The 26,920-nt window shown below is 35.9% G+C and overlaps 2 protein-coding genes across 7 annotated transcripts in view; both read left to right on the top strand.

The window, feature by feature from the left end:
* GABPA (GA binding protein transcription factor subunit alpha) overlaps window positions 1–25,625 on the top strand; it is a 53,057-nt gene extending 27,432 nt beyond the window's left edge. For all 6 annotated transcript variants that reach the window (XM_074213923.1, XM_074213920.1, XM_074213924.1 and 3 more), the window contains 7 exons: window positions 1,487–1,571; window positions 5,351–5,596; window positions 12,969–13,163; window positions 14,263–14,322; window positions 16,154–16,294; window positions 16,537–16,729; window positions 24,855–25,625. In XM_074213923.1, the coding sequence (XP_074070024.1) occupies window positions 1,487–1,571; window positions 5,351–5,596; window positions 12,969–13,163; window positions 14,263–14,322; window positions 16,154–16,294; window positions 16,537–16,729; window positions 24,855–25,083 (1,149 nt within the window). In that variant the 3' untranslated portion in view covers window positions 25,084–25,625. The remainder of the gene's footprint in view (window positions 1–1,486; window positions 1,572–5,350; window positions 5,597–12,968; window positions 13,164–14,262; window positions 14,323–16,153; window positions 16,295–16,536; window positions 16,730–24,854) is intronic.
* Window positions 9,252–12,962, top strand: LOC141506821 (tetratricopeptide repeat protein 19, mitochondrial-like). Its single transcript, XM_074213933.1, is given in 3 exon segments — window positions 9,252–10,872; window positions 10,874–11,179; window positions 11,181–12,962. Coding segments are annotated over 3 exon segments (825 nt in total). The 5' UTR covers window positions 9,252–10,704; the 3' UTR covers window positions 11,532–12,962.
* Window positions 25,626–26,920: the final 1,295 nt, after the last annotated feature.

A 26,920-nucleotide genomic window follows, 5' to 3' on the forward strand; every position in this document is an offset into this window, starting at 1 on the left:
GTAACATAGAAGCAGAATTTTGTTCGTGATATCTAAAAATGCTGATCTACATTATTAACTTGCTCATGTATTAAACAAAATCATTGTTAAAAGATTTCATAAAAGAAAAATAGTTTCCAAAAATTGTGCTCTTATAAAATCTAAATTCATAGATTTCTCATTTTTGTAGAATCTTTGACCTTGGAAAAAACACCTAAAGTATCGGTGTTTCACTGGCAAGGTATTCATAGCATCATCTAGTGTATAATGTACAGAATAAAGATAAATAAACTTTTAGAATTATTGTAAAATTCAAAGTAATCCATAAAAACAGATTCCTGTAGAATTAAATGGACTTATCAGAAGCCAGCTATGCTAACTTTACCTGAAAAAGAATCCCCCTTTACACTACCTGACAAAAGATTATCTGACTTAACAGTGAAAAGGAAATGTGAGTAGCTTAAGAAGAAATATGGACTTTGAGAAGAGAGGTAGTTTTTTAGGGAAAGATAAGTTTTGTTTTAGACATATTGGATCTAATGTATGTGCATGCAAGTCATTTACCTAGAGATGATAATTAAACCCATGAGAGCTGATGAGGTCATCAAGTGAGAGATTTATAAAAGGTATGGAGGACAGGGAAATCAGTAATTTAAAATGAAACAAAAGATTATTAAGAATGAGAATTGGCAATTAAGAGACTAAATTTGGAGAGGAATTTTAATTGAGTGATGAACTTAGAACCTGGATTGCAAATGGTTGAAGAGTAAGAGGAAAGGAAGTAGAAGCAGTATATATTGAATAACTTTTTATAGAAATTGGTTATGAGAAGGAAAACAGATAAAGGATAGTGAAAATATTTTAAGGAAAGAAGAAACTTAGGTGTTTGTAGGCAGCAGGAAAAAAAAACCAAGTAGTTGGGGAAAGCTTGATTTTTGCAGTGTGGTACAATGGAAAGAGCATTGGATTTGGAGGCCCAAAAACTGAGTTTGTATTCCTTTCTGAGTTTCTCTGAGATTCTTACAGTTCAGAATCTGTGAACCTAACATTTCGATTCTTTGATCTTAATATCAGCAGTTAAAATATTTTTAATTTTTCATAAAACTTGAATGTTGTCACATTTAGCTAGGAAACCTTTAATCAGGTGTGTCCAGTCTGCAGTCTGGTGCTTCTAGTGGACAGTGGCATTTGTTGCATGTCTTGTTGTATTTGTTGAATTTCTTGTATTTGTTGATGTGATTTTCATTCATTCATTCATGAATGGGTATTGAATTCTGCATTCATTCTCTGGGGGTGTTTTTGGCCCACAAAAGCTAAATGGTTGGATACCCCTACAGTTTAAACAGTAATTTTGATGTATTAAATGTCTCAGTTACTCATGGTTATTTTGTTTTTATAGTAAACTGATTTATTTTTAAGATAAAAAAATTATGAATTTTATTATTATATTATTTATTATTCTTATTATAAATAAATATAAAAATTATTATTTTACACTTTTATCAAGTTGGATCCAGATCGAAGTTTATTTGACCAAGGAGTAAAGACTGATGGAACTGTTCAACTTAGTGTACAAGTCATCTCTTATCAAGGTTAGTATTTTTTAATTATTTTCAATTAAAAAAATATTAAGCAACTATTATTTGTCAGGCATAGTCATAATTATTAAATATTGTTTTAAGTATCACTTGGCTATTTAGTAATTATTTTTTTCTATTAGACTCACTTAAAGTACTTAGAGTTTTCAAAGAATATGAGCTTATGTTTTAGTTTTAGTAATTTATACATCTTAATTTTGCATGTCAAGGAAACTTAAAAAAAAAACCTTGAGCAAATTCAATTTTAGATAATAAATCAGTGATGTTCTTTAATCTGAATATGTTACCCCTCTTCTCAATAAATTTGAAGATTTCCTTTTACTTCTGATTAACTATAAAATTCTTTTTGGTGTTCAAAGCCTGTCTCCCACCTTTTTAAAGTCATTTACACCTTTATTTACACTCCTTTCCCTTGCCACATACCCTTCCATCAAATGACACTGACCAAGTCCCAAAAAATCCCTTTTACAGGAAACTTTCTCTTCCTACCTTAATTCTAGCTCCATCCCTCTGTTGATTATTTCAAATTTATCCTATATATTATTTGAACTATACATAGTTGCTTTCGTGTTGTCTTTGTCTTTGGACTTAAAACTCCTTGAGAACTGGGACCATGTTTTGCCTTTCTTTGTATCACCAGTGCTTATTCAGTCCCTGATTCATAGTATATACTTACTATGTTTTATTGCTTGGCTTTTGACTGGCTAAGCAAGGTATGAGTGTTGTAAGTCTGAATTACTTTTGATAATTTAGTTATTATTTTAGATAATTGAATAGAATTAAAAAATTATGCTATAATTCTATCAGAAGAATAAGAACCATTGAAAGCTTGATTTAATGAGATTTGTATATATTCTAGGAAGTCATAACTTTAAAATACTACTATCTCAAATCTCTTTATCTTAGGTGTTGCTGAGAAATAGATTTGGGGGGGTCTTTATAAGTTATGTACATTTTAAATGACAGTTGGGCAGCAAAGTTTTAATTACTTTCAAGACTAATTTTCATTATTAATTTGACAGGAGTTTGTTTTTCTTACTAAAAAATTTCATTTGCCAAACTGCCAGTAGATAACAAATTAGGAAATAGCTGCTAAATAATGCACTATAATTTTTAGGAGTTATCAAATACATTGACTTGCCCAGAGTTGCACATATAATAAGACTCAGGCTAAATTTGAGTGCAAGACTTCCTCACTCTAGACCCAGGACTCCATAACCATTGCTTCACTAGCTGGCTTCAGGTGGAGATGAAACTACAGGAAGTGGAGAAGGGTTTTTTTTTTTTTAAGGCAAAAAGGCTGTAAGGCAATGGAAACTCAAAAATATATGTAGATAGTTTTCAAAAGATTGACAGAATATTGATAACATTATAAAAAGTTGATCCAAATCATTAAGATTAACAAATATAAATTTAAACATTTTTCTTCCTATCCATAAAATTGGAAAAGATGGTAAAAGATTCATTTTTAAGAACCTGTAGAAGAAGACAAGTTCATTGTTGGTGAAGCTGTGAATTGGTTGGTCCAACTGTTCTAGAAGATAATTACCAAGCTATTCACATTATTTGACCCAGAGGCCTTACTTCTGGGCATCTATTCTAAGATATCCAGTACAAAAATAAATCCCTGATATTACCAAAAAAAATTATTTTTTTTATGGTACCAAAAAACATACTAAGAAGCAAAGTATGTGTGTTTATATACACATATGCCCTTACTTGGAGTGTCAATTAGTTGCTACTCCCTAGTTGTGCATACCCCCACTTCCACTTTGGAGGAATGTCTCCCTCATTCTCAAAAACTGTCATTTGCTCTGTCCATCCCTGCCAGCTGTTGTCTTATATCTCTTCCTCTTTCAAGGCTAAGCTCATTAAGAAGACCAGCCAAAAACTGTGCCTTCACTTTCTTTTCTTCCCTATGCTAGTGTTATAGTATGACTCCCAACTTCATTATTCAACTGAAACTATTTCTCCAAGGTTACAAATGAATACTTAATTGCCAGATATAATAATAGCCTTATTAAGTGTCTGAGGCTGGATTTGAACTCAGATCCTCCTAACTCCATTCATACACTATATGAATTTTATTTGTTGATTTTTACCATATTAGAAGTTAAGACATTTTAATATTATAGAAAGAAAATTTACCTTGTGACACCCCCAAAAGATCTCAGGGACACATAGTGGTCCCTGGATCAGTTCTGTAAACTGATTTGCTTGATTACCTTACTAGGTTCCATGGATTCATTTATCTTTATGCAGATAATTCTTAGATCCATTTATCCAGCCCCAACCTCTCAATCTCCAGTCTTCCATATCAAACATGCACTGGAATGAACTGATCTTTTTCTTAATACTCTTCTCTCAATTTAACTATTTCTTTGGAAAGTATCACTATTTTCCTACTTACATGACCTTCCTAGCTATTATCCTTGACTCTTCTCTCTCACATCTTGTATTCAGTCTTGTCAGGTTCTGATTTTGCAACATCTCTTACAATGCCAAAACATAGGTTTAGGTCCTCATCCCCCTAATACCTGGACTACCTGTTCTCAATTAAGTCTCTTCTCATTACATTTTATCCACCACTAAGTTGTCAGAGTGAACCATGTCACCTTGTTAATCAACTCCAGTGGTTCACTGTTATTTCCAGGATAAAATATAAACTCTCTAGCCTACACATCTTTTTTTTTTTTTGTAAGACAATAAGTGACTTGCCCAAGGTCATATAGCTAGGTAATTAATAAGTATCTGAGGCTGGATTTAAATGCAGGTCCTCCTGACTCCAGATCCAATACTCTAACCACTACGCCACCTGGCTGCCCCTACACATCTTTAATTTTTTTTAATTTGATCTCTTCTTATTTTTATAGCCTTCCTTCAGAGTCTTCATCTTCTCTCTCCCATCCACTATACCACCCAATGATACTGGACTTCTTGCTATTTTTTAAGTAACACTCCATCACTCCATGCAGTTTCACTAGTTTGACCCACAGTGTCAATGAAGAAGCAAAGAATGCACCCCTTCCTTATCTCTGCCTCCTGGCCTCCATGACTCCTTTCTTGTCCCCATTAAAATCTTACGAGGAAGAAATTTTTCTCAGTCCTTCTAAACTTGTGATCTGTGTTCTTCCATCTATATATATATGTGTGTATATATCCCCAAATAAATTCTATTAGTACTTGGTTTGTACATAGTATTTTGCATGTTTTTAAATTACAATGTTTTGAATTTACGATCTTTGAAATGCTGATTGTTCATTGATAGGAGAATTTAAATCTCTAGACAGTGTTGTATGTGAATCTTTACCATTTCACATTATAAGGGCAAGAGGCATGATATAATAGTGGATAGAAAGTTAGCCTTGCAGTCAGGGAATATGGGTTTTTAACCAGAATTTTGCTGGAGCCAAATCATACTAGTTTTTGAGTGTTGATTGCTAAATTTCCAGTGTGAGTGTTTACATCTTGAAAATTTGCAAAGATTAAAAATCATGGCTTGGTTTGTTTTGTTGATCTGTCTAGACTTTAAGTAAAGTAATGGAGAAAATTTTATAACTACCATATATATATATATACATATATATATATATGCAAAATATTATATAATAAATGTTATGTGCTGAGAGTAATTTGGATATAATTCTTCAAAGCTTTTTAAATAGCAATTTGCTATATGACATTTGTAAGTTAACTGAGTTTTATTTTAATAGCTTATTGTTTTCTGTCAATTTTAAAAATGTTTTTTCCATTTTTTTTTTTTTTTTTTTTAGGGATAGAGCCCAAGTTAAATATCCTTGAAATTGTTAAACCTGCTGAAACTGTTGAAGTTGTTATTGACCCAGATGCCCACCATGCTGAAGCTGAAGCACATCTTGTGGAGGAAGCTCAAGTAATTACCCTTGACGGCACTAAGCACATTGCAACAATTTCAGATGAAACCTCAGAACAAGTGACAAGATGGGCCGCTGCACTTGAAGGTTACAGGAAAGAGCAAGAACGTCTTGGAATACCCTATGGTAAAAAATATATATTAAAATCTATTGATGAATTTTTTTCATTTTATTTGGATAAATTTTGTGAGAACTATATTCAAAGATTTATTTTTTCCATTTTAAAAACTGTCAAGCAATATATTAGCTATTTAGTAATTTTTAGAAGATTTGATATTCTGTCAAATTATGCTCTTTTCAAAGAGATTACCTTTTTTTTACTCTTCCTTATTTCTCTCCAGTTCTGGTCTATTCTGAATTCTGTGCTTCCTTCCATAAGTTAGGCTGTTAGATTTTCTTTATTCCCTTGGTTTTCCATGATAGATTAAAGGGAAGTTATGAAGGTAGAAATGGGGAAAATATGACAACTGATTAGATATAGGGGATAAAAGATTGTGAGGGATTATGGATAATGGCAAGGTTACAGATTGGTAATAGAGAAGGCTTCGACAGAGGTACATTAATTTTATTTTGGACATGTTGAGCTTGAAGTGTTTCTGAGACATTGAGGTTGAAATGTCCAATAAGCATTTGGTGATTAAGGATCTCAGTTCAGGAAATAGGCTGGACCTGCATAGAGATAGGAGTGAAACCTATACATTAAGTTATAAGAGTATGTACAAGGAGAAGAAAGGTGGGCCTCTCAAGCAAAGATCCGACATTAATTGAACTGAGCATAGATTTGCTTTGCTTGTATTAGTCAGTCTAATGTGTAAGTCAGAGGGTGCAGGAAGAGTTGGTATATCTCCATGACTTTTCAGTATCACCTAAAACTAGCTTCTCTTGCCAGGTGATCTTCAGAATCTTCCTAAGATAATTTAAATGGAAGCAATTCAGTTTCTTGACATAGCACTGGTAAACTGTCCAAGTTTCACAGGCACATAGCATTGAGGTCAGCCCAACAGCTCTATAGTGTAGTTAATACCTCTGCTCCCACATTTTCTTTCAGAAACCTCCCAAATACTAGCTCTGGCAATGCATAACTACTTGGAAAGGACACTGCCAGGGTAAATAAACTTGACCACAGGCCTCAAAACTTCTCCATTTGCTGTAATCAGTGGTTCCACATAAGGACGATGCGGTGCTGACTGATGGAACACCTGTGTTTTCTTGGTGTTAATTATTAGACCAAAATCAGCACAAGCAGCAGAGAATCGATACTACTTTGTTGCATCTCAGCTTCAGAGGCTGCACTGAGTACACAATAATCTGCAAACAGAAGATCATGCACCAACACTCCCTCCATTTTGGTATTGACTTGTAGCCTTTTCAAGTTGAAGAATTTGACATTAGTGTGGTAGCTGACCTTTATGCTGTGTTCATCCTTAGTGAAGGCATTTAATAACATGGTTTAAAACATCATACTTAAAAAGTATGGGAGCAAGGACACAGCCTTGCTTCACTCCACTGATAAAGAGGAAATCTCGAGAGCATCTTCCACTATCCAATCCAGAATCCAGGCAAGCATTCGTGAAAGTCACATACAATACTGATGAACTTCTCCAGACAACCAAATTTTAACATAATTTTCCATAAACTCTCAAGGCTGAAGGTATCAAAGGCCTTGGTCACATCCACAAACATTGTATATAGACCTGTGTTCTGTTACTGGCATTTTTCCTGGAGTTGTCAGGCAGTAAACACCATATTGACTTTTCCTCTACCCTTTCTGAAGCCACACAGGCTCTCAGGGAGGTGACCATCTTCCAGGTTAAGGACCAGCCTATTGAGAAAATCTCTCGCAAGAATCTTACCAGCAATGACTAAAAGAGAAATACCCCTGTGATTGTCATAAGCACAATGCCATATAACCTGGAAAATTTCAGTCAGTTTTTGAATGAGCAGTGGACCCCACCCACCTTGTAGATCTCAACTGGAATAGAATCAGCACCAGGTGCTTTGCCACTTGGAAAAAAGCCTAATGGCATTCATAACTTCTTCAATTGAAACTTCAGCTAGGAACTGATTTCAACTTGAGGTAAATGGTCAGTGGCTTCTCCATTGATTGATGATGGTCTGTTAAGAACAATGGGGGGCGGCTAGGAGACATAGTGGATAAAGCACCGGCCCTGGAGTCAGGAGTGCCTGGGTTCAAATCTGGTCTCAGACACTTAATAATTACCTAGCTCTGTGGCCCTGGGCAAACCACTTAACCCCATTTGCCTTGCAAAAATCTAAAAAAAAAAAAAAAAGAACACAATGGAATTATTCAGCCCATCTCTCTAGGATTGTGTTCCTATCTTAATGTAGCTCCATCAGCACTGAGTAGTTGAGATAAGCCATTGATCTTTGGTCCATAAATAGCCTTCAGGGCATCATGAAAGCATTTTGGTTTGTTACTGTCTGCAAAAAATTGAATTTTATCTGCCTTCTTACTGAGCCAACAGGAAGCTTGAATTTAATAGGCTCAATTTTCTCAGCAAAGTAGAAGATGAAATCCTAAGCAGAATAGGGAAAAGAGGTATGGAGGGAGATGTATGATGTTTGAAGGGAGAAGAAAAGTTTGGAATCGCTTCTGTGGGAAGTGAAATAGGCAACCAATTAGGAAAGAATAAAAGTTCGAGTTTGCTGCAGTGAGAGGACCCAGTTGAGATTGGATAACAAGAATTCGTAATGTACACAGGCAGCTTTAGTGACACTTCTCTTTAGCTTGGTTTGGCAGCCTGTGAGTAGGAGTAGAAGCAGCATATGTAGTGGGAATAATTCCAGGCTGGGATGAGGTATGACAAGAGATGAACAGTGACAGAACAAGGTGGCAAGGGAGAAAAAAACTAGAGGAGAACTGAAATGGCTAATAATTGGATTGAGATTGGAAAGGAGAAGAAAGTAAACTCATAAGGGGATTGGCGAATGATAAATTTCACAGACTACAAAGGATGTTTGTTGGGTTTTAATTTTGCTTTTTTTTAATTTCCTGTGGATAATTAGGAGCAAGAAGAGGAGGGAAGGTAGGTGGGGGGGAGGGCAAAAGTGAGGGAGAGGAATTCAGGGAGTGTTCTCTCACCTTCCAGGAGTCCAAAGAGCCTAGAACCAGCTTAGACCACAAATCCTCTTGTCTCCTAATGCATTTGTTCTGGGTCAGCCCCGCTTAGCCTTGGTATCCCTTGGCTACTGAAGCCAGAAGCCCTTCCTTTTCTTAGACCTGGATCTTAATTCTGCTCTGCAGCATCTCCTGACCTCTGGAACAGGAGGGGGGGTCTCTTAACAGGAATAGGTCTCAATTTTATTCTAAGTATTCACATTTTAATACAAGTAAATCTGAGAATCCACTAAGTAAATTATCTTTTTTTGCATTAAATAGCCTCATATTACCCTGAAAGAGATAAATGGACTTCTAAAACTTGGATATTTTTCTGTTCTCTTTTAAATGACTGATAATACTAAGTTAAACAACCACTAATTATTCTTTTGGAGGGCAGGATGGGAGAGGGGGGCAGAGTTCAAACCTGGAAAAAAAAATAGCCCCAATAGAATTAGTCTTAATTTATTTCAATCAAAAATTAGTTAGCCAGGGGGCAGCTAGGTGACACCAGCCCTGGAGTCAGGAAGACCCGAGTTCAAATATGACCTCACATACTTGGTAGTTACTAGCTATGTGGCCTTGGGCAAGTCACTTAACCCCATGACCCACCAGAAAGAAGCAAAAAATAGCTTTTTTTTTTTTTTTTTTTTTTAGGTTTTTGCAAGGCAGTGGGGTTAAGTGGCTTGCCCAAGGCCACACAGCTAGGTAATTATCAAGTCTCTGAGGTCAAATTTGAACTCGGGTACTCCTGACTCCAGGGCTGGTGCTCTATCCACTGCGCCACCTAGTGGGCCCAAAAAATAGCACTATTTTAATAACACTTTACCTAAAGTAATTCATTTAAACATCAAAGCAACTCTGAGAAAACCATTACAAATAATTTCCCCAAGTGAATGACAAATCATTTATTAAGTACTTACTTTTTACAAAGCACTAAGTACTAGAGATAAAAATAGAAAAATAAATATCCTCATGTTCAAGTAGCTACATTCTAATGGGGTATAGACAAAATATATGGAAGGTTTCAACTACCAGTCAGATAGGAATGTTCCATGTTGTCTTCAGCATATAGCTAAAAGATAAATGTTATTGCCTCTTCTTTTGTGTCATTTCCATTGATAAAAGCATCAGTTTCTAATTTTGAGCAACTTGATAGTGCCAAGAACTTTCTTTTATAGTTCTTATGTAGCTGTGGCTATAATCCCTGTGGGATCAAGTCCCAGGCTGCATTTTCCCAGATGTGGCCTCCCAAGATGATAATTGGTACTGCATTTTTATTTCTCGGGCTCTGGGGTTCAGAATTCTTGTTTTTCTCCCTCAGGGTCTGGGAGGATATGGTGGTCAAGATACTAGTGATCCTTTAACTTGCCTCATACATACAGTCTCTCCCTCAAGGTGCCTTCCTTGCTTTCTCTAGCTTGGCTTTCCTGAGACAGCAGGTGATACAAGGATTAGATTTCTGGGACTAGAAATTGGACGGCCTGCATTCAAATCCAACCTCAGAGATACTTTGTAGCTATGTGACCCGAATAAATCACTTAAATTCTGTTTGTCTCAGGTTATTCAATTGTAAAATGAAGATAATAGCCCTTACTTCTCAGGGTTATTATGAGGATCAAATAAGGTATTTGTAAAAAAAACGCTTCAAATAGCACCTGACCTAGTGGAGGTTATATATAAATCCTTATCCCTTTCTTTTCCCTTTCCCCTCTTGTTTGTAAAAATTGATTGCAAATAGTGGCTCCTTCTCCATACGAGTTGCTTCCCTAGCTATGGCTATAAATCTAGCATTTTCTCTACCATTACATAGTTTTGGGGCTTTGGTGGAGTTTTTTGTTATTGTTTACTTTATTACTGTTATTTTTCTTGTTGATAAGTTAACTAAGAAATAGCATATGCTGCCCTCCAGCACGGCGGGCAGCGTGGCGGGTGGTGCAGCCTGCATCCAGGCCTCATGCAGGGCAGCACGGGGGCCACTTTTCAGCTCCAGCGAGCCCCAAACCTGGGCCCCTAAGGCCTCCCCCACTCTGTCCTGGTTCTTCCAAAGCTCCCGGTGGAGGAGGAGGAGGGGGCAGAGAGCCCGCCCTCCGAGGTGGAGCTCAAGATCATCGAAATGCTGAAGCAGGCCAAGTTGAGTATTATGAAAAAGGAGCTGGAGGAGGCAGAGCGAATTTTACATGAGGCCCTTCACCTTGCTCATAAGGCAGATATCAAGGCCATCATCTACACCTATGATATGATGGCTAACTTAGCATTCATGAGGAATCAGCTTGAAAAAGTAGGAAAAGCTTTTTAAAGCAACAATGAGCTATCTCCTGGTTGAGGGCATGAAGCAGGAGGATAATCTAATAATTGAAATATCCCTAAAGTTGACCAGCATCTATGCTACTCTGAAAAAACAGGAATTTGCTTTTGCTGGCAATAAGTGCTGCATTACAACCCTGGAGAGAAAAATCACAAAAGAGAAGGCACTAACAGAGGAAGTTCTGCCAGTTGAAGAGAAAGAAAATACCCAACTCCTGCTGGGCATGTGCTATGACTCCTATGCTTGTTACCTCCTCGATGTCATCCGACTATCTGATGCACAAAAAAATGTATGAAAAGGCATTACAGATTTCCAAAGAGATACGTAGAGAAAGACACCCACAGACTGTGGTGCTCATGAATGACCTGGCCACGACTCTGGATGCACAAGGCCACTTTGATGAGGCCTATATAGATGTGAAAAAGGCAACAGTCCTGGCGAGGCAGATCAAGCATCCTGAGCTTCACCGGGTGCTCAGCAACATGGCAGGAATATCGATGCACAAAGCAAGCTTTGTTGAAGCCAGATTTGTCTACGAGAAGGCCCTGAAAGAGGCTAAGCTAAAGGGAGATGTGGCTTCCATTAAGCACATCAAGGAAAAGCTGACTGAACTGGCCAGTGGCCAAGGCCTTTGACTCTGTTTCACCCGGGGTTAGGCCGGGGGATAGCAAATGCGAGTCCAGTCTGGAATGGCTAATTGAAGCCTTTGTCTTTGATACTTAGCTCTACCACGCCTTCAGAAAGCAACAGAACACTCCTACATCCTGCCTTTTTCTAGAAAGAAGCCACTCATACTGGAGCTCGGGTCACAGGACTCCCCAGGAGCCTCACTTTCTGGGGCCAAGGGAAAGGATCCTTTTAGTTACTGAGCTACAAAGACTGGGACTCTTTGTCAAGGCCTGTCTGGTTTTGAAGACTGACCAAGCTGTGTGCTTGAGCAGATCGTCACCAATTGAGAGTTCTACCCTTTTACTTGGGGCCGAGTATCTTTGCCTAGCTTGTTCATAGGGTGACAAAAAGGCCCAGCCTTCACTTGGGTTTTCATTAGAATTTTCACCAACATGACATGCTCACATCTTTGCTCTTCTCTATTTGTGTAGAAAGAACAGTTTTGGAGCTCACAAATCAGATTGAAGTCTAAGTTAGCTCCTTTGCAAAGGGAAATTTTGTCTTAGCAGGAGATACACATCGCTTCAACTTTAACCAGTAACTTGTGGGTAATAATTGCCTCATGCAGTTTCTTGCCAATAGGATTCCAAAGGGGGAAAAAAATGACATTAAGAAAAGGGCTTTGTCAGGGGACTACCAGGACCTTCACTAAATTGTTATTTTAAAAATAGACTTCACTGGCACTTATTTGCCACAATTGTACATAATCAATGAATTTATTCTACTCATCCAGAATTAGGTTTTCACATATGTAACTGATAAGCAGGGCATCTGGGAACAAAGCAGCTGCTGCTGCTTAACATTATTCTAAAGGGATGGAGGAATGAGGCTACTAAGCTTCTAATACTCCAAGATGCTAGGAATTCCTGAGTTGTCCTTAACTGGAGTGAGCTTATAGTTTCTGCAGGAATCTTATTTATTGATGTGAAATTGTGTCTTTCGAAGCTCCAGAGCTTATTTACTATAATTTCCTGTCCTGGGAGAAGGAAAGAAACCCATCACTTCAGTCTCACCCACTAAGGGTGAGATTTAACATTCCATGTACTAATTTAAACCTGCTACACTTGAAATTGAACACGTAAGCAATCAAAATCTCTGTGTGCATGTGCACACAGACATACACACCTCTCACAAAATTTAGTTTTACAGATGACCACTTGCCCAGGGAAAAGTGATGAGTTTATCTACATAACTAGTGACGAATGTAAATTTTAACTGTTTGTATGCCATCCATAGAATGGGAATACTAGTAATATTTTTTGGTATGTCTGTGAATTGGATGATTCTAAATAATAAACTAGACACCAAAATGGAAAAAAAAAAGAAATAGCATATGCTGTCTAATATGAATAAAGTAGAGTAAAGTAGGCTATAACTAATGGAGATTTTAACCTTGTTTTTAGATCCCATACAGTGGTCAACTGACCAAGTCCTCCATTGGGTGGTTTGGGTAATGAAGGAATTCAGTATGACTGATATAGACCTACCTACACTAAGCATTTCAGGAAGAGAATTGTGTAGTCTCAACCAAGAAGATTTTTTCCAGAGAGTCCCACGAGGAGAAATTCTATGGAGTCATCTAGAGCTGCTTCGAAAATGTATGTAATTTGTTAACTCCAATTTTTTATAACTTTTGAAAACTCCGTTTCAATTTTTATTTTCATCTAAAGTGCCATTTCAAACTTTTAAGATTTTCTTATGTGTGTGTAATGTGATATTTTGCAGAATTTTAGAGTTGGAAAGGTCCTTGGAAACCATCTAACCCAGTCCATTTGGCTTAATAATACTCTTCTCTACAACAAAGTAGGCAACTGGTCATCCAACTTTTGTTTGAAAATCTCCAGTGATGGATACCCCATAAATCTCCCAAAGAAACCCATTCCATTTAGTTAGTTCTAATTGTCAAAAAAATATTCTTTTCATCAAACCTAAATTTGACTTTTGGCATCTTCTACCCTTTGTTTCTAGTTCTTCCCTCTGAGGATAAATACAATAAATTCAGTCCTTCTTCTCCATGACAGTCCTTAAAAGAATTGAGAGCCACGATTATATCCCCTAAGTTTTCTCTGTGCCAAACATCACCAGTTCCTTCAACCAAGCCTCATGTGGTGTGACCTCAAGGCCTTTCACCATCCTGGTTACCTTCCTCTGAATGTTTTTCAACTTCTCATAATCAGTATTTTGTAAGTGTATATCAAGTACTTACTGATCTAATAGAGGGAGGTAACAAAACAAGAAGCAAAAACCATCTGAGTAAAGAGCATAGTAGGGATTATCAGCTCCTTAGTTCTAAACACTATCACATTAGCTTTTTCAGGTGCTGTGTATCAAATTGTTGATTGATATTAAACTCCTACTTTATCTTACACTTGGTCATACTATAATTTAACATAGTTATATTCATTTAGAGAACCATAGTTCTCAAAAGTTAATTTGTTTGTTAAAATTTTGTTTGTATATTACGTTTATCTGTTAAAACTATTTTTGTGTGATAGTAATGGAAATTTTCTTCCATTGCTATATTCTTATAAACAAATAAAAATAACAATTACCCTTATTTGTGACATCAACCAAAATCATCCCTAAATCTTTAATCATATTTTCTTTATTTAAAAATACTTTTGGTTTCAGATTTAGTTATCCATTTGAGGTTTAATTTAACTAAATTAAATGATAATTTTTTTCTTTGTTCTTCAGATGTATTGGCTAGCCAAGAACAACATATGGGTGAAATAGCCACAGTTACAATTGATCAACGTGAGTATGTAGGTCTATAGTTTATCAATTTAAAATAGTTTCCTCACTTAGAAATGCAGACCTTTTTGAATCAATTTTATAAACATCATTTGCTATATTTTAAGCCATATTTTCATTTGTTTGGTTCATATCTAAATTTAATATGTCTTTAAATCATTTATTCCTTTGTTATCTTAGTAACTGGTTAGAATTGTCAGTCAATAGAATTTTCCTATACTTGGGAACTAGAAAAGTACAGAATATGTTATTGTATAATTACAGTATAATAATTCATACCCTAGTATTGTTTGGTTTTTTTTAACCAGACCTGTGATTTCATTGATGTAGGAAGCTCTCAGTGAAGAACTTCTTCTACCAACACAGATCAGCACCTTCTCTGAAATTTATAATCTTAAAGAAGTGCCTGGGGCACTCAAAGATTAAAGGATTTGCTCTGAGTCATACAGCTACTGTGTGTTAAAGGCACACTGTGCCTCTACTGTAGGTTGAACTCGGGTCTTCTTGACTCCAGAGCCAGCTAGTTAACCATTACATCACATTGCCTTTCATAGTTTATTGTCATCAGGAGTGGGAACCTCCAATCCGTGGCAGTCTAACTCATCTGCAGGCTATTCAAAATTCAATAAGTCTAGGAGCTTTCTAGGAATGAATTGATTAAATTTTGACCAAATAAATATCCAAATTACCCTTGACAGCAAAATGGTTCCACACCCCTGGTTTAGATAAAGAGTGTCAAACTCAAATAGAAAGGGAACACTCTGGCTCACATATTGATTTAGATAACCATATGTTAACATATACTTTCTTGTATTGTATTTTTATTTATATTGTTAAACATTTTCCAAATATAATTTAATTTGGTTGGTTTTGCAGGTAAAAAAGTTTGACACCTCTAGTGTCAATTTCAGTCTCATGTATATCACTGTGATTGTCATTTTTCAAAAGGAAAATCAAATTGAATTTTTGCCAAATTTTCTTTCACAACATAACCAATATAGAAATATGTTTCACATGAACATATATGTATAACCTGTATCAGATTGCTTCCTGTCTTAGGGAGGAAGAAAGGAAAAGGAGGGAGTAAATTTTGCAAAAATGAATGTTGAAAATTATCTCTACATATAATTGAGGGGAAAACATGATATCTGCTATGAGTAGAACCCTTATGTATGGAAACAGTGGTTGTCTCAGATAAAATCCCACTTTCTGCACAAAGGCTTTCCCTGAGCCTCCTTAATTCTATTGCTTTCCCTTTTGAATTATTGTCAAATTATTTATATAAAATATTATTCATATATATAGGAGCAGCTAGATGGCTCAGTGATTAGAGCACTGGCCTTGGAGTCAGGAGGACAGGAGTTTGATCCAATCTCAGGCACTTGAATTTAAAAACTGTATAACCTTGGGCAAGTCCCTTAACCCCAATTGCCTGGTATCCAATGTCATTTCTAGTCATCCTGATTCAGATCTGGCCACTGGACCCAGATGGCTCTAGAGGAGAAAGTGAGACTGGTGACTTAGCACAGCACCCCCCACTCTATTCCAGTTCATGTACTTATGATGGCATCATCTCCCTGATGCTATGGTATTCTTCAAGAACAAAGGAAAAAAAACATCAAATGTCATCATTTTTCATCATTATGCTAAAAAATTTTGGATTTTTTTTTTGGTCAGATTATCTTATGACTGTTAAGAAATTGTAAGACTCTTTTCCTAAAACTAAGTTAAAGGAAATGAATTAAGATAAATATGCATGTATGTTTTCCCAAAATATGTGGCATATCTTTTATTAGGAAATTATAACTGCTTTTCCCATGGTCTTATGTTTCAGCTGTTCAGATTATACCAGCATCAGTACAGCCCACCACACCAACCACCATTAAAGTTATAAACAGTAGTGCAAAGACAGCTAAAGTACAAAGAGCACCAAGAATTTCTGGAGAGGATAGAAGTTCACCTGGAAATAGAACTGGTATTTTCCCTCTTTATTTATTATCAAATATTTACATTCTTAATGTGTTGTCCAAATTACATGTGTATGTTGGGATTATAACTGGGAATTTTCAATATAGATGAACTTACAGAGTGAAACTAAAATTTCCCCTCCAGTGGGATTCAAGTAGTAGCCAAGTATTTTTTTGCTATTGTTAGTGAATTTTCTCTTTATTCCATGTATAAGAATGAGAATTGTGGTTTTCAATTCTGTCTGAATAGGAAATAATGGACAGATTCAACTATGGCAGTTTTTATTGGAACTTCTTACTGACAAAGACGCTCGAGACTGCATTTCCTGGGTTGGAGATGAAGGAGAGTTTAAGCTAAATCAGCCTGAATTGGTGGCACAAAAATGGGGACAGCGTAAAAATAAGCCTACTATGAACTATGAGAAGCTTAGTCGGGCTTTAAGGTAAAATAATTTACTAAATTTTTGTAACTTTTTTGCAGAATGCCTATTGTTCAAATTTGCTTTCCACCCATTATTATGTTGTAGAAATTTTAGAGTTTGTATAGACATAAAAATAGTTATGTAAAAGAAATGACATAAGAAGTATTTGTGTAATTTCTTTTAAAATCCTGTTGTGGCCTTTTTCCATTATTTCTATTTTATTAATATAATATTTAATATCAACAAAACTAAAACTAATACTTTCATTATATTTAAAATTATATTTTAAAAAGTCACTATTTTTGAGGTACATATTATTTGCTTGATTTATCAATATCCATTCTAAATCTGTTATAATTTTAGAAAATCAAATTTCATCAAATTTTTTTAATTATAATTGTTTTTAGGACTCTTATTATTTTAAATGAAACCAAATCTAGGGTTTAAAGATACCTGGATGGCCTTCCACACCAATCCATAGTGAAAAAAGAATCAATTCATTGTAGTGGCCATCTAGACTCTACTTGAAGAACTCCAAGGACAGGTGCTACTTCCTAAGGCACCCCATTCTTCTTTGGGGTTGCTCTAATGAAGCTTTTTTTCCCTGACATCAAACTTCATTTTTGCATTAAATTTTCCAAAGCCCTGTTAGGGCAGAGCAAGTCTGATCATTGTGTCCCATAAACAGCCTTTCAAATACTTGAAAACACATTATCCCTGTCTCTTCCACCAACCCTTGAAACATCTTTTCACTAAGTCAAATATCCCTCATTCCTTCGGTCAGTCCTTGCACATAATGGATTCAAAGACCCTTCCCTCTCTTAGTTCAGTCAGGGAGCAATTAACCAAGTATTTTTTGACTGAAACAATGGATAGAGCTACAGTTCTGGAGTCAGAAGAACCTGGATTCAAATCCAACCTCAAACATTTAACACTTAACTAGCTGCATGACCTTGGACAAGTCACTTAACCCTGATTGCCTGACATCTGGAACCATCTCTAATCATCCTGATTCCTATCTGGCCACTGGACCCCAGATGACTCTGGAGGAGAAAGTGAGACTGGTGACTTAGCATTGTCCCCTTCACTCAGATCCAATTTATGTGCTTGTCATAGCATCACATCCCTGATGTTATGGTCTTCTTCACAAATGAAGGACAAACAACAGCAACTCTTTTGATCTAGTCAGCAAGCATTTTTTTAAGTACCTCTTCTATTCCAGAGATTGCTAAGTATTAGAGATACAGTGATTAGAAGTCCCTTCTTTCAAGGAACTAACAATTTATTGAAGAACATATCATATAAACAACCATTTTTTTTTTAAGTTTTTGCTAGGCAGTGGGGTTAAGTGGCTTGCCCAAGGCCACACAGCTAGGTCATTATTAACTGTCTGAGACCGGATTTGAACCCAGGTACTCCTGACTCCAGAGCCGGTGCTTTATCCACTGTGCCACCTAGGTGCCCCAACGACCATTTTCAAACAAGATATTTGCCTGTTAAATTGAAAATAACAGAAGGAGGTTACCTAATGTTAAGGGGCATTAACAAAAGCTTCTTTCAAGATCTGTGCTTTTTTTTTTCATTTCTTATTTATATATTTATATATATAGATATATAGATATATAGATATATAGATATATTTTAAGTGTATACAATAAATTCCATTCCCAATCATCTTTTCAATTCTTTAGATACTTGAATATATTTACCATAATTCTCCTAAGTCATCCCTTCCCAAGACTCAACTTCTTTTGTTGTATCATTCAACTGAAGCTTAAATGATATGATCATCCACCTCTTTCCCCAACTTGGTCACTGTGTTCTAAGTTCACATTCTCTAGTTTATTCAAGCCCTTTCTAAAGAGTGGTTCATAGAACTGAATATAGTACTTCCAGTGGACAAGGATCAAGATCTCTCTGAAGAACTTTGGAATTAGTTGTGGGACATGGGAGACACTAGTACAAGACCTCCCAAAATGGCATATCCACATCAAAAAATTGGACCAGTTTCTGAGGTCCCTTTTTTAACTAACTTGCCAAACATGGCTATAATGCTAAAGGTATATTTGTCTGAAAGATTGTTCTATGGAAAACTCATTCAAGGAAGGCGCTGATGTGTAGGTCAATAAAAGGATATTCTCAAGGTCTCTCTGAACAACTTTGGAATCGATTGCATGACATGGGAGATGCTGGCAAAGGACCACCTAGCATAGAATGCCCACATCAAAGAAGACACTGTGCTCTATGAGCAAAGTAGAATTGCAGTAGCTCAAAGGAAATATGAAGTGCACAAATTTAGAGACTTCCACTCCAAATGTTCATTTGGACTGTGTGTACCCAAGCTGTGGGAGAGCCTTCTGAGCTCATATTAGTCTGATCAGCCATGGTTAGACCTACCATACCTTGACTTGGACATAGTGATATTTTGGTCCTCTTCAAGAACAAAGAGCTACAACCAACCAACCAACTCCTAATGTATTTGAGCAGGTTAAAAGCCATTGGCATTATTATCTCCCTCAGTGTCCACACTGTATCTCTCAGTGATGCCCAAGGATTGGCATCCTCATGACACTTATACCAATTACTATAGAGATTCATATTGAACTAGCAGCTATATTAAAACTTCTACTTAAAATGCTCTTCAGATATCCTTCTTCCCATCCTGTTTGTGTAAAGATGACTTTTAGCCCAATTAAAGAACATAAAAAACCTGCTTGGTAAATTCCATAGGAGGATCTTTCTTTTGAGTTTTCTTTTATTGAAGGACAGACTAGTCAGGAGGTGATCATGGTACATTTTAGCCTCTTCAGCCTCTCTGTATTTTAGTCTTCATGTTTAAGACTCCAGGCTATCAGAGCAGGAAGTGAAGCTCCTGGCTAGCATCTTCTGGTTTCAGAATTAGAGTGTTTTCGAAGGAAGTTTCACTGGCATCCAAGATTCCTGTTTCCTGCCTTTAGGAAACAAAGATCTGACTTATCTCTTTTTTAAAGAATAGAGGTAGACACAATCAAGAGATCTTTGAGATCAGAGATGGCTTGAAGTTTTCTTGGAAGGATGTAGGCTCTTTTTGAAATGACTTTGTATTTATTTTCTTTTTAAATATACATATATATAGTTATTTCATTAAATATTTCCTAATTACATGTAAAAAAATTAGCATTCACTTTATTTATTTTTAGGTTTTTGCAAGGCAAATGGGGTTAAGTGGCTTGCCCAAGGCCACACGGCTAGGTAATTATTAAGTGTCTGAGACCGGATTTGAACCCAGGTATTCCTGACTCCAGGGCCAGTGCTTTATCCACTGCTCCACCTAGCCACCCCATTTCACTTTATTTTTTTAGAAAGATTTTATTTATATTGAAGGGTTTTTTTAATTTATTTTTATTAAAGATATTATTTGAGTTTTACAATTTCCCCCCCCCACACAGAAAGCACTCTGTCAGTCTTTACTTTGTTTCCATGTTGTACCTTGATCCAAATTGGGTGTGATGAGAGAGAAATTATATCCTTAAAGAAGAGAAGTCTAAGAGGTAACAAGATCAGACAATAAGATATCTGTTTTTTCCTAAATTAAAGGGAATAGTCCTTGATCTTTGTTCAAACTCCACAGCTCCTTATCTGGATACAGACGGCACTCTCCTTTGCAGACAGCCCAAAATTGTTCCTGATTGTTGCACTGATGGAATGAGCGAGTCCTTCAAGGTTGAACATCATTCCCATGTTGCTGTTAGGGTATACAGTGCTTTTCTGGTTCTGCTCATCTCACTCAGCATCAGTTCATGCAAATCCCTCCAGGCTTCCCTGAAATCCCAGTGTTCCATGACATACATATACCACAGTTTGCTCAGCCATTCCCCAGTTGAAGGACATTTACTTGATTTCCAATTCTTTGCCACCACAAACAGGGCTGCTATAAATATTTTTGTACAAGTAATGTTTTTACCTTTTTTCATCATCTCTTCAGGGTGTAGACCCAGTAGTGGTATTGCTGGGTCAAAGGGTATGCAAGTTTTTGTTGCCCTTTGGGCATAGTTCCACATAGTTCTCCAGAAGGGTTGGATGAGTTCACAGCTCCACCAACAGTGTAATAGTGTCCCAGATCTCCCACATCCATTCCAACAATGATCATCATCCTTCCTGGTCATACTGGCCAATCTGAGAGATGTGAGGTGGTACCTCAGAGAAGCTTTAATTTTCATTTCTCTAATAATTAATGATTTAGAGCATTTTTTTCATATGGCTATGGATTGCTTTGATCTCTCCTCATCAAGATCTGTACTTTTTCACTGAGACTTAAAAGTTAGAAAAGGGAGATCATTCAAATAGTGAAAATGCAAGAGAAGGGGGATAGCATCTTAAGAGCAAGGAGACAAGAGGTACTGGAGAATTTGGGGAAAGGAAGGCAAAAAAAGTCAGAATACTGGAAAGATAGAAAAGGGCAAGATTATGGAAAGCTTTAAAAGCCAAACAAGATTTTGTATTTGATTTTTGATGTAATGTAGAACCACTGAAGTTGATTGATTTGGGTAGTGGGGGATGAGATAGTCCAACTTTCTTTAGTAAAACTGTGTGATGAGTGGACTGCAATGGGGGGAGACCCTCAGACCTTTCTCAGTCAGAAAAAATCTACCCTCTCTCCCTCCTATTTCCTTCCTCTCCTAATTGAGAACAAAAGAAAAACAAAGTCCTAGTTGCCATCATTTATAACCAAACAAAACAGATTTCCACATTGACCATAATTAAGAGAACACACACAAACAAAAGTACACATATGACTCATCCTTCACTTTGTATCTTTCACCTATGTTAGGAGTGGGTAGCATGTTTCATTGTGATAGCTCATCAGTGGAGTCATCAGCATCCCTAATTTTTTCAGAGTAAATTGCCTTTTCCATATCATTGTCATTATATAAATTATTCTCATGATTCTTCTCACTTAATTCATTCTGTATCATTTTATGCAAGTTTTCCTTGGTCTCTGAAACTATCCTCTTCATCATTCTTACAGCCAATGGTATTCATCGCCTTTTACATCATATATCTTTAGCCATTCCTTAATTGATAGCCAGTACCACCACTACCTCCAGATTCCATTCTTTACCAATTCAAAGAGTTATAAATATTTTTATACATCTTTTAGAGATTGTTTTTTCCCCTTTAATCTTTCAGTCTTCTAATTACCCATTCTCCCTCTCCCTGTTGAGTGCAATATATTTCTGTTCCAGAGAGAGAGAGACAGATACAGTGTCTGAGTATCTGTGTATTTGTCCATGTGTGTGCATGTTCCTTTCTCCTTTGGTCATTTCAGGTAAGAATGAGGTTCAGGTATCATATATTCACCCCTACCTCCAATTCCTCCTGGCTATATAGATATCTTTTGTGCACCCTGATTAATTTTCTCCAATCTCAGTTTTCCTTCCCCTCCCTTTCCATTCTTCTTTTAAGATCAAAATGTGATGTAACCACTCCAAAATCGTCTGTCCAATTAGACTCCCTCTTTTGGCCCCTGATGATAGTAGGATGTGGAAAAGATACATGTATCATCTCTCCCTATTAAAATGTAAGCAGTCTTAAACCTTTATCATTGATTACTTTTGTTTACTTTTTTTATGTTTTTCTTAACTTTCTGTGTTTTAATTTCAAAGTTTTTATATAGTTCTGGTCTTTTCATAAATAATGCTTAGAAGTTCTATTTCATTATTTGTTTTCTAGAGGATTCTATTCAGATTTTTTGAATAAATTTTTCTTTACTTTAAACCTTTAATCCTTTGCCTTTTAGAATGTTATATTCCAAGTTATCTGATCCTCTAAAGTGCTGACTCCTTTATTTTTGAATGCTTCTAAAATTTTTTCTTTGATCTTTCAGATATGGATTTTGATTACAATGTTCCTATAAGTTTTCAGTTTTCAGTTTCTTTCAGGAAGTTACCACAGATTCTTTCTATTTCTGTTTCTCAAGAGTTCTAAACAGGTTTCTTTTATGATATCTTAAAATATGATGACAAGATTTTTCTTTTTTTTTTTTATCATGGTTTACAAGTAGTCCAGTGATTCTTAAATTATCTTTCCTGTTTCCTAGGTCATTTATTTTGCTAGGAAATCCTTATCTTTTTTTCCCTCTTTTTATAGTCTTCTGACTTTATTTTAATCTTTCTTATTGTCTCATGGAATCATTAACTTCTATTGATTTATTGTAATTTTCAAGGAGTTTGTTGTTTTGGAATTTTTTTTTTGTAGCTCTTGTATTAAACAGTTATTTTCCTTTGCAATTCTTTTTATCCATAGACCTGTGTTTTCCTCTGGTGCTCTCAATTCTTTTTTTTTTAGGTTTTTGCAAAGCAAATGGGGTTGAGTGGCTTGCCCAAGGCCACACAGGTAATTATTAAGTGTCTGAGACCGTATTTGAACCCAAGTACTCCTGACTCCAAGGCTGGTTCTTTATCCACTACGCCACCTAGCCGCCCCTCTCAATTCATTTTTAAAAACATTTTTTAACTGTTGCTTTATATCTTGTTGGAATTCTAGTTGAATTTGTGTCCAAGCCTTGAGGTTTTTTTTTTGAATCAGTGCTTATAGATTTTTTTGGAGTCATTCTCTTCTTTGTGTGAACATCACTAATCGCTTTTTTGAAAGGTTTCTTTTATTTGCTTTTTTGATTGTTTATAAATTTTTTCAATCTATATTCTGATTTTGTACTTTGTTAGGGACTATACACTTCTGGAGAGAAGATCTGAATTGCAGCTGTTGCTACTTGGGAGAAATTAAAAGTTGTATTATTCTAGGCTCTCATAGGCACAAGACTGGTGACCTGTAAGTGATCAATGCTTCTAGAGTGGTTTGATCCAGGGAATCTCTGACCCGAGATGCAAGTTCCTGAACTGAATTTAGATCTGAGAAATAGTAAAGCCTATATCAGGCTCCCTTTTGGTCTAGGATTCCTGCCATGGTTAATCCTCTGCAGATTTCATGTTGTACTGAAATGTAGAGCTGAAATCCACTTCTGCTCCTGGGATCTGAGTCACACAGTTACTGCTTGCTTATGAATTTCCTCATCTTCTTTCTTTGGACTCCCAATAATAGGCATGAGTGCCCTCTTCCATCTGCACTTAGAACTAAGTAGGAGGCAGTAACTCCTCTAGTTGGCACCTGTTTTTGTATCTTGCACAAGATCTCAGCCTGTTTTGAATCTAGGACCTTGTCTTGCCATTAGACACAGCCCCTACATGCTGGAGTGTTCCAGGTTGACACATAGTTCTGGCTAATTCCTGACCTCAGTGTCCAGAGACCGATATCTCTCTCTCTCTCTCTCTCTCTCTCTCTCTCTCTCTCTCTCTCTCTCTCTCTCTCCTGATTTGAGCTGTAAAAATGATTCATTGTGACTTTTTCTTGGATTTCCGCATCAGGATTCAATCTAGTGTATTTTCCAAATCTATTATTGCTTCTATTATTGCTTCTTACTCCTCTTCCTAGAGCAATTTTTTGCTCACAATTTGAACCCAAGTACAAGACTTTACCTTTTTTCTTATTAGAGTTCATCTATCAGTGCTGGAGCCAGTGAAAATCATTTTGGATCTCAGTTATTATCCAATTTGTTAAATATTTGTTCTAATCTTGTGTCATAGAGCAAAGACTGAGCATAAATAATCGCTGGGGCCCTCCATTGAATATTTAGTTCATCAATTTTGAACCATTAACAATTACTTTATGGGTCTGACCATTCATTTGACCAGTTCTAGCTGTTATTTCTCTATCTCTATTTTTATCTTTTCCACAAGAAAGATTAAAAAATTGCTACGTATAGCAAGGAAAGAATGAGAACACGGGAGATGGGAAGGAAAAAAAAGACTAGATTCTTGCTGATGATTCAGATCTCATGAGACAGTTTAGAAATCATTGTATAAAATATCACTTTTCATCTATAGAAAAGAGCTGAAGAGCTAACACGTTGTGACTCTAACTGCCTCACAGGATATATGCCTCACTGGGCATTCTTCTCCAAGTTAATGTCTTCCTGTTTCCACTTACCTGAAGACACTTTTTTATTCTTTCCTAAAGCATTCATGAGATTCAGTTTTGTAAAGTTATTAGAATGTATTTATAATATTTATCACTGACATAGTTCTAATATGGTCTTTTCTTTTAAAAGGTATTACTATGATGGAGACATGATCTGTAAAGTTCAAGGCAAGAGGTTTGTGTACAAATTTGTTTGTGATTTGAAGACTCTTATTGGCTACAGTGCAGCAGAGTTGAACCGTTTGGTTACAGAGTGTGAACAAAAGAAACTTGCAAAGATGCAGCTCCATGGTATTGCACAGCCAGTCACAGCAGTTGCATTAGCTACTGCTTCTCTGCAAACAGAAAAAGATAACTGAGCCCAGGACCTTATAGAAGCATGAGGCCTTTTTGAATAGTTAAAACAAGCATTGCTCTTTGTTACAGAATCTGAAGCTTCTTTTATTTGTAGACAATACAATCTGATGCATGACTTTTTTACAGAGATTTCAGACTATTGTGAATTTGGATCTTTTTACTTTGAGCATATATCTCAGTGTATGCATATGTATGTTAAGGGATTAACAAAATGTCTTCAGTGTGTGAAGGCTGTCCCGCTGTGGTTGGTAGTTGAATATCTGTCAGGAAAGTTGAATCTGGTCAGTATTAATTCAAAAAATTAATAGTGGCATCTAAAGAAGAAAAATAAATGAAGAAACTACCGGAAACAGTCTCTAAGTTACGCTTTAATAATTTTGGAAAATATGACTGTTTCCCATTTCTGCTGTCTTAGATGTTACTTTAATTAAAACTACAAAATGGAATTTCCACCACTAGTGCATGTATGCCTGTTAGTTTCATCTAATCAAACAACTGAAATGAGAGATGTTATAAAGAAGTTGAATAAATTACTAAACTTGCAGTATCAAGTCATTATGGCAATTTTTGTATTTGCAAGGAAAGACAGTACGAAGGTGACTAGCAGAAGATCAGTGCCGAAGAAAGAGATCCAGGTTTAAATCTGGCTTAAGTCAAGCCAATTATATGGATTCATTGTATTATGTATAGAATAAAATACAAACATGAGACCAAGAATTTAAATTATTTTGAGAAATATAAATTCTAATAGACCAGCTATTAACAGAAATCTTAATGATCTGTTTTTCCTGTCAGAAGTTTAAAAGCCTGAAAAGGTATACCTCAACCAGAAAATAGTTTTGTGTTTTATTACCCCACGGTGCTGGTTATATTAAGCAGGGCAACTTATATACTCATTATGTTTTTTTTACCTGGATGAAATGAAAACTTCAAATCAGTCAGTTCCTTTACCATGCAGGAAAATAATATTTTACTTGCACATTTAATTAAGAAAAGCTGGGAATTTGACTTCCAGACTTTTGGACACTCTAATATTTTTTAAAATGGAAATAGTTTTTCATTTATGCTTCTTTTCAATATCTTAAAATATTCTCATACCCTTTCCTCCATGTAAATAACCATTTTCCTATGATAAATTAACTGTGGCCCGAAATATCACATTATTCTTTTTTTTTAAGAATGTTCTTGCCATCCAGAACTGAAAAATGACAAGTTTCTCTTCAGTTTTCCATAACAGTGAGTTGTCATCTCAAACTTTCCAAAACAGTAACTTCATAATGAAAGCTGGTGTAAATGTTATTTACTGTTAATTGGGTAGAAGAGATCAAGACTCATGGGAAGGAAAGGTCATTTTCTTAGCAATTGATCCTGGAAATAGGGAAGAAGTATCTTAAATATTTTTCACTCTCTTCTTCCCTAGTAGTTTCCATTACCAGGTTAAGAAATGCTTTGCTCTAATAGTCTAACTTTTTAAAAAATATATCTTAATATCTTTTTTAATGCCTAAAACACTTTATGTAGCTGAAGTCTAAGAAGAATAAAATGCTTAATTTCTATTTTACATGTCAATTTGTTAATGCAAGTGGTATGACATTTGTCTTTTAAGTTATATAGTTACAAGGCTTTTCTCTCAAAAATCATAAAAGGAATAATATGCAATTATAAGTAACCACACAGCTTCAATTAACCAGCAAAAGTTCAAAGACAGTACTTCATCCCCTTTTGTCACAGAAAAAAATGGCAAGTTACAATTTTCTAATTGATGAAGCATTATCTAGGGAAAGGCAAAAACCTTTGTATCTCTTTTGGATCCTATCTCTCACTAAAATACCTGGGGGG

The sequence above is a fragment of the Macrotis lagotis genome, chromosome 1 (assembly GCF_037893015.1).
Source record: "Macrotis lagotis isolate mMagLag1 chromosome 1, bilby.v1.9.chrom.fasta, whole genome shotgun sequence".
NCBI classification, from domain to species: domain Eukaryota; kingdom Metazoa; phylum Chordata; class Mammalia; order Peramelemorphia; family Peramelidae; genus Macrotis; species Macrotis lagotis.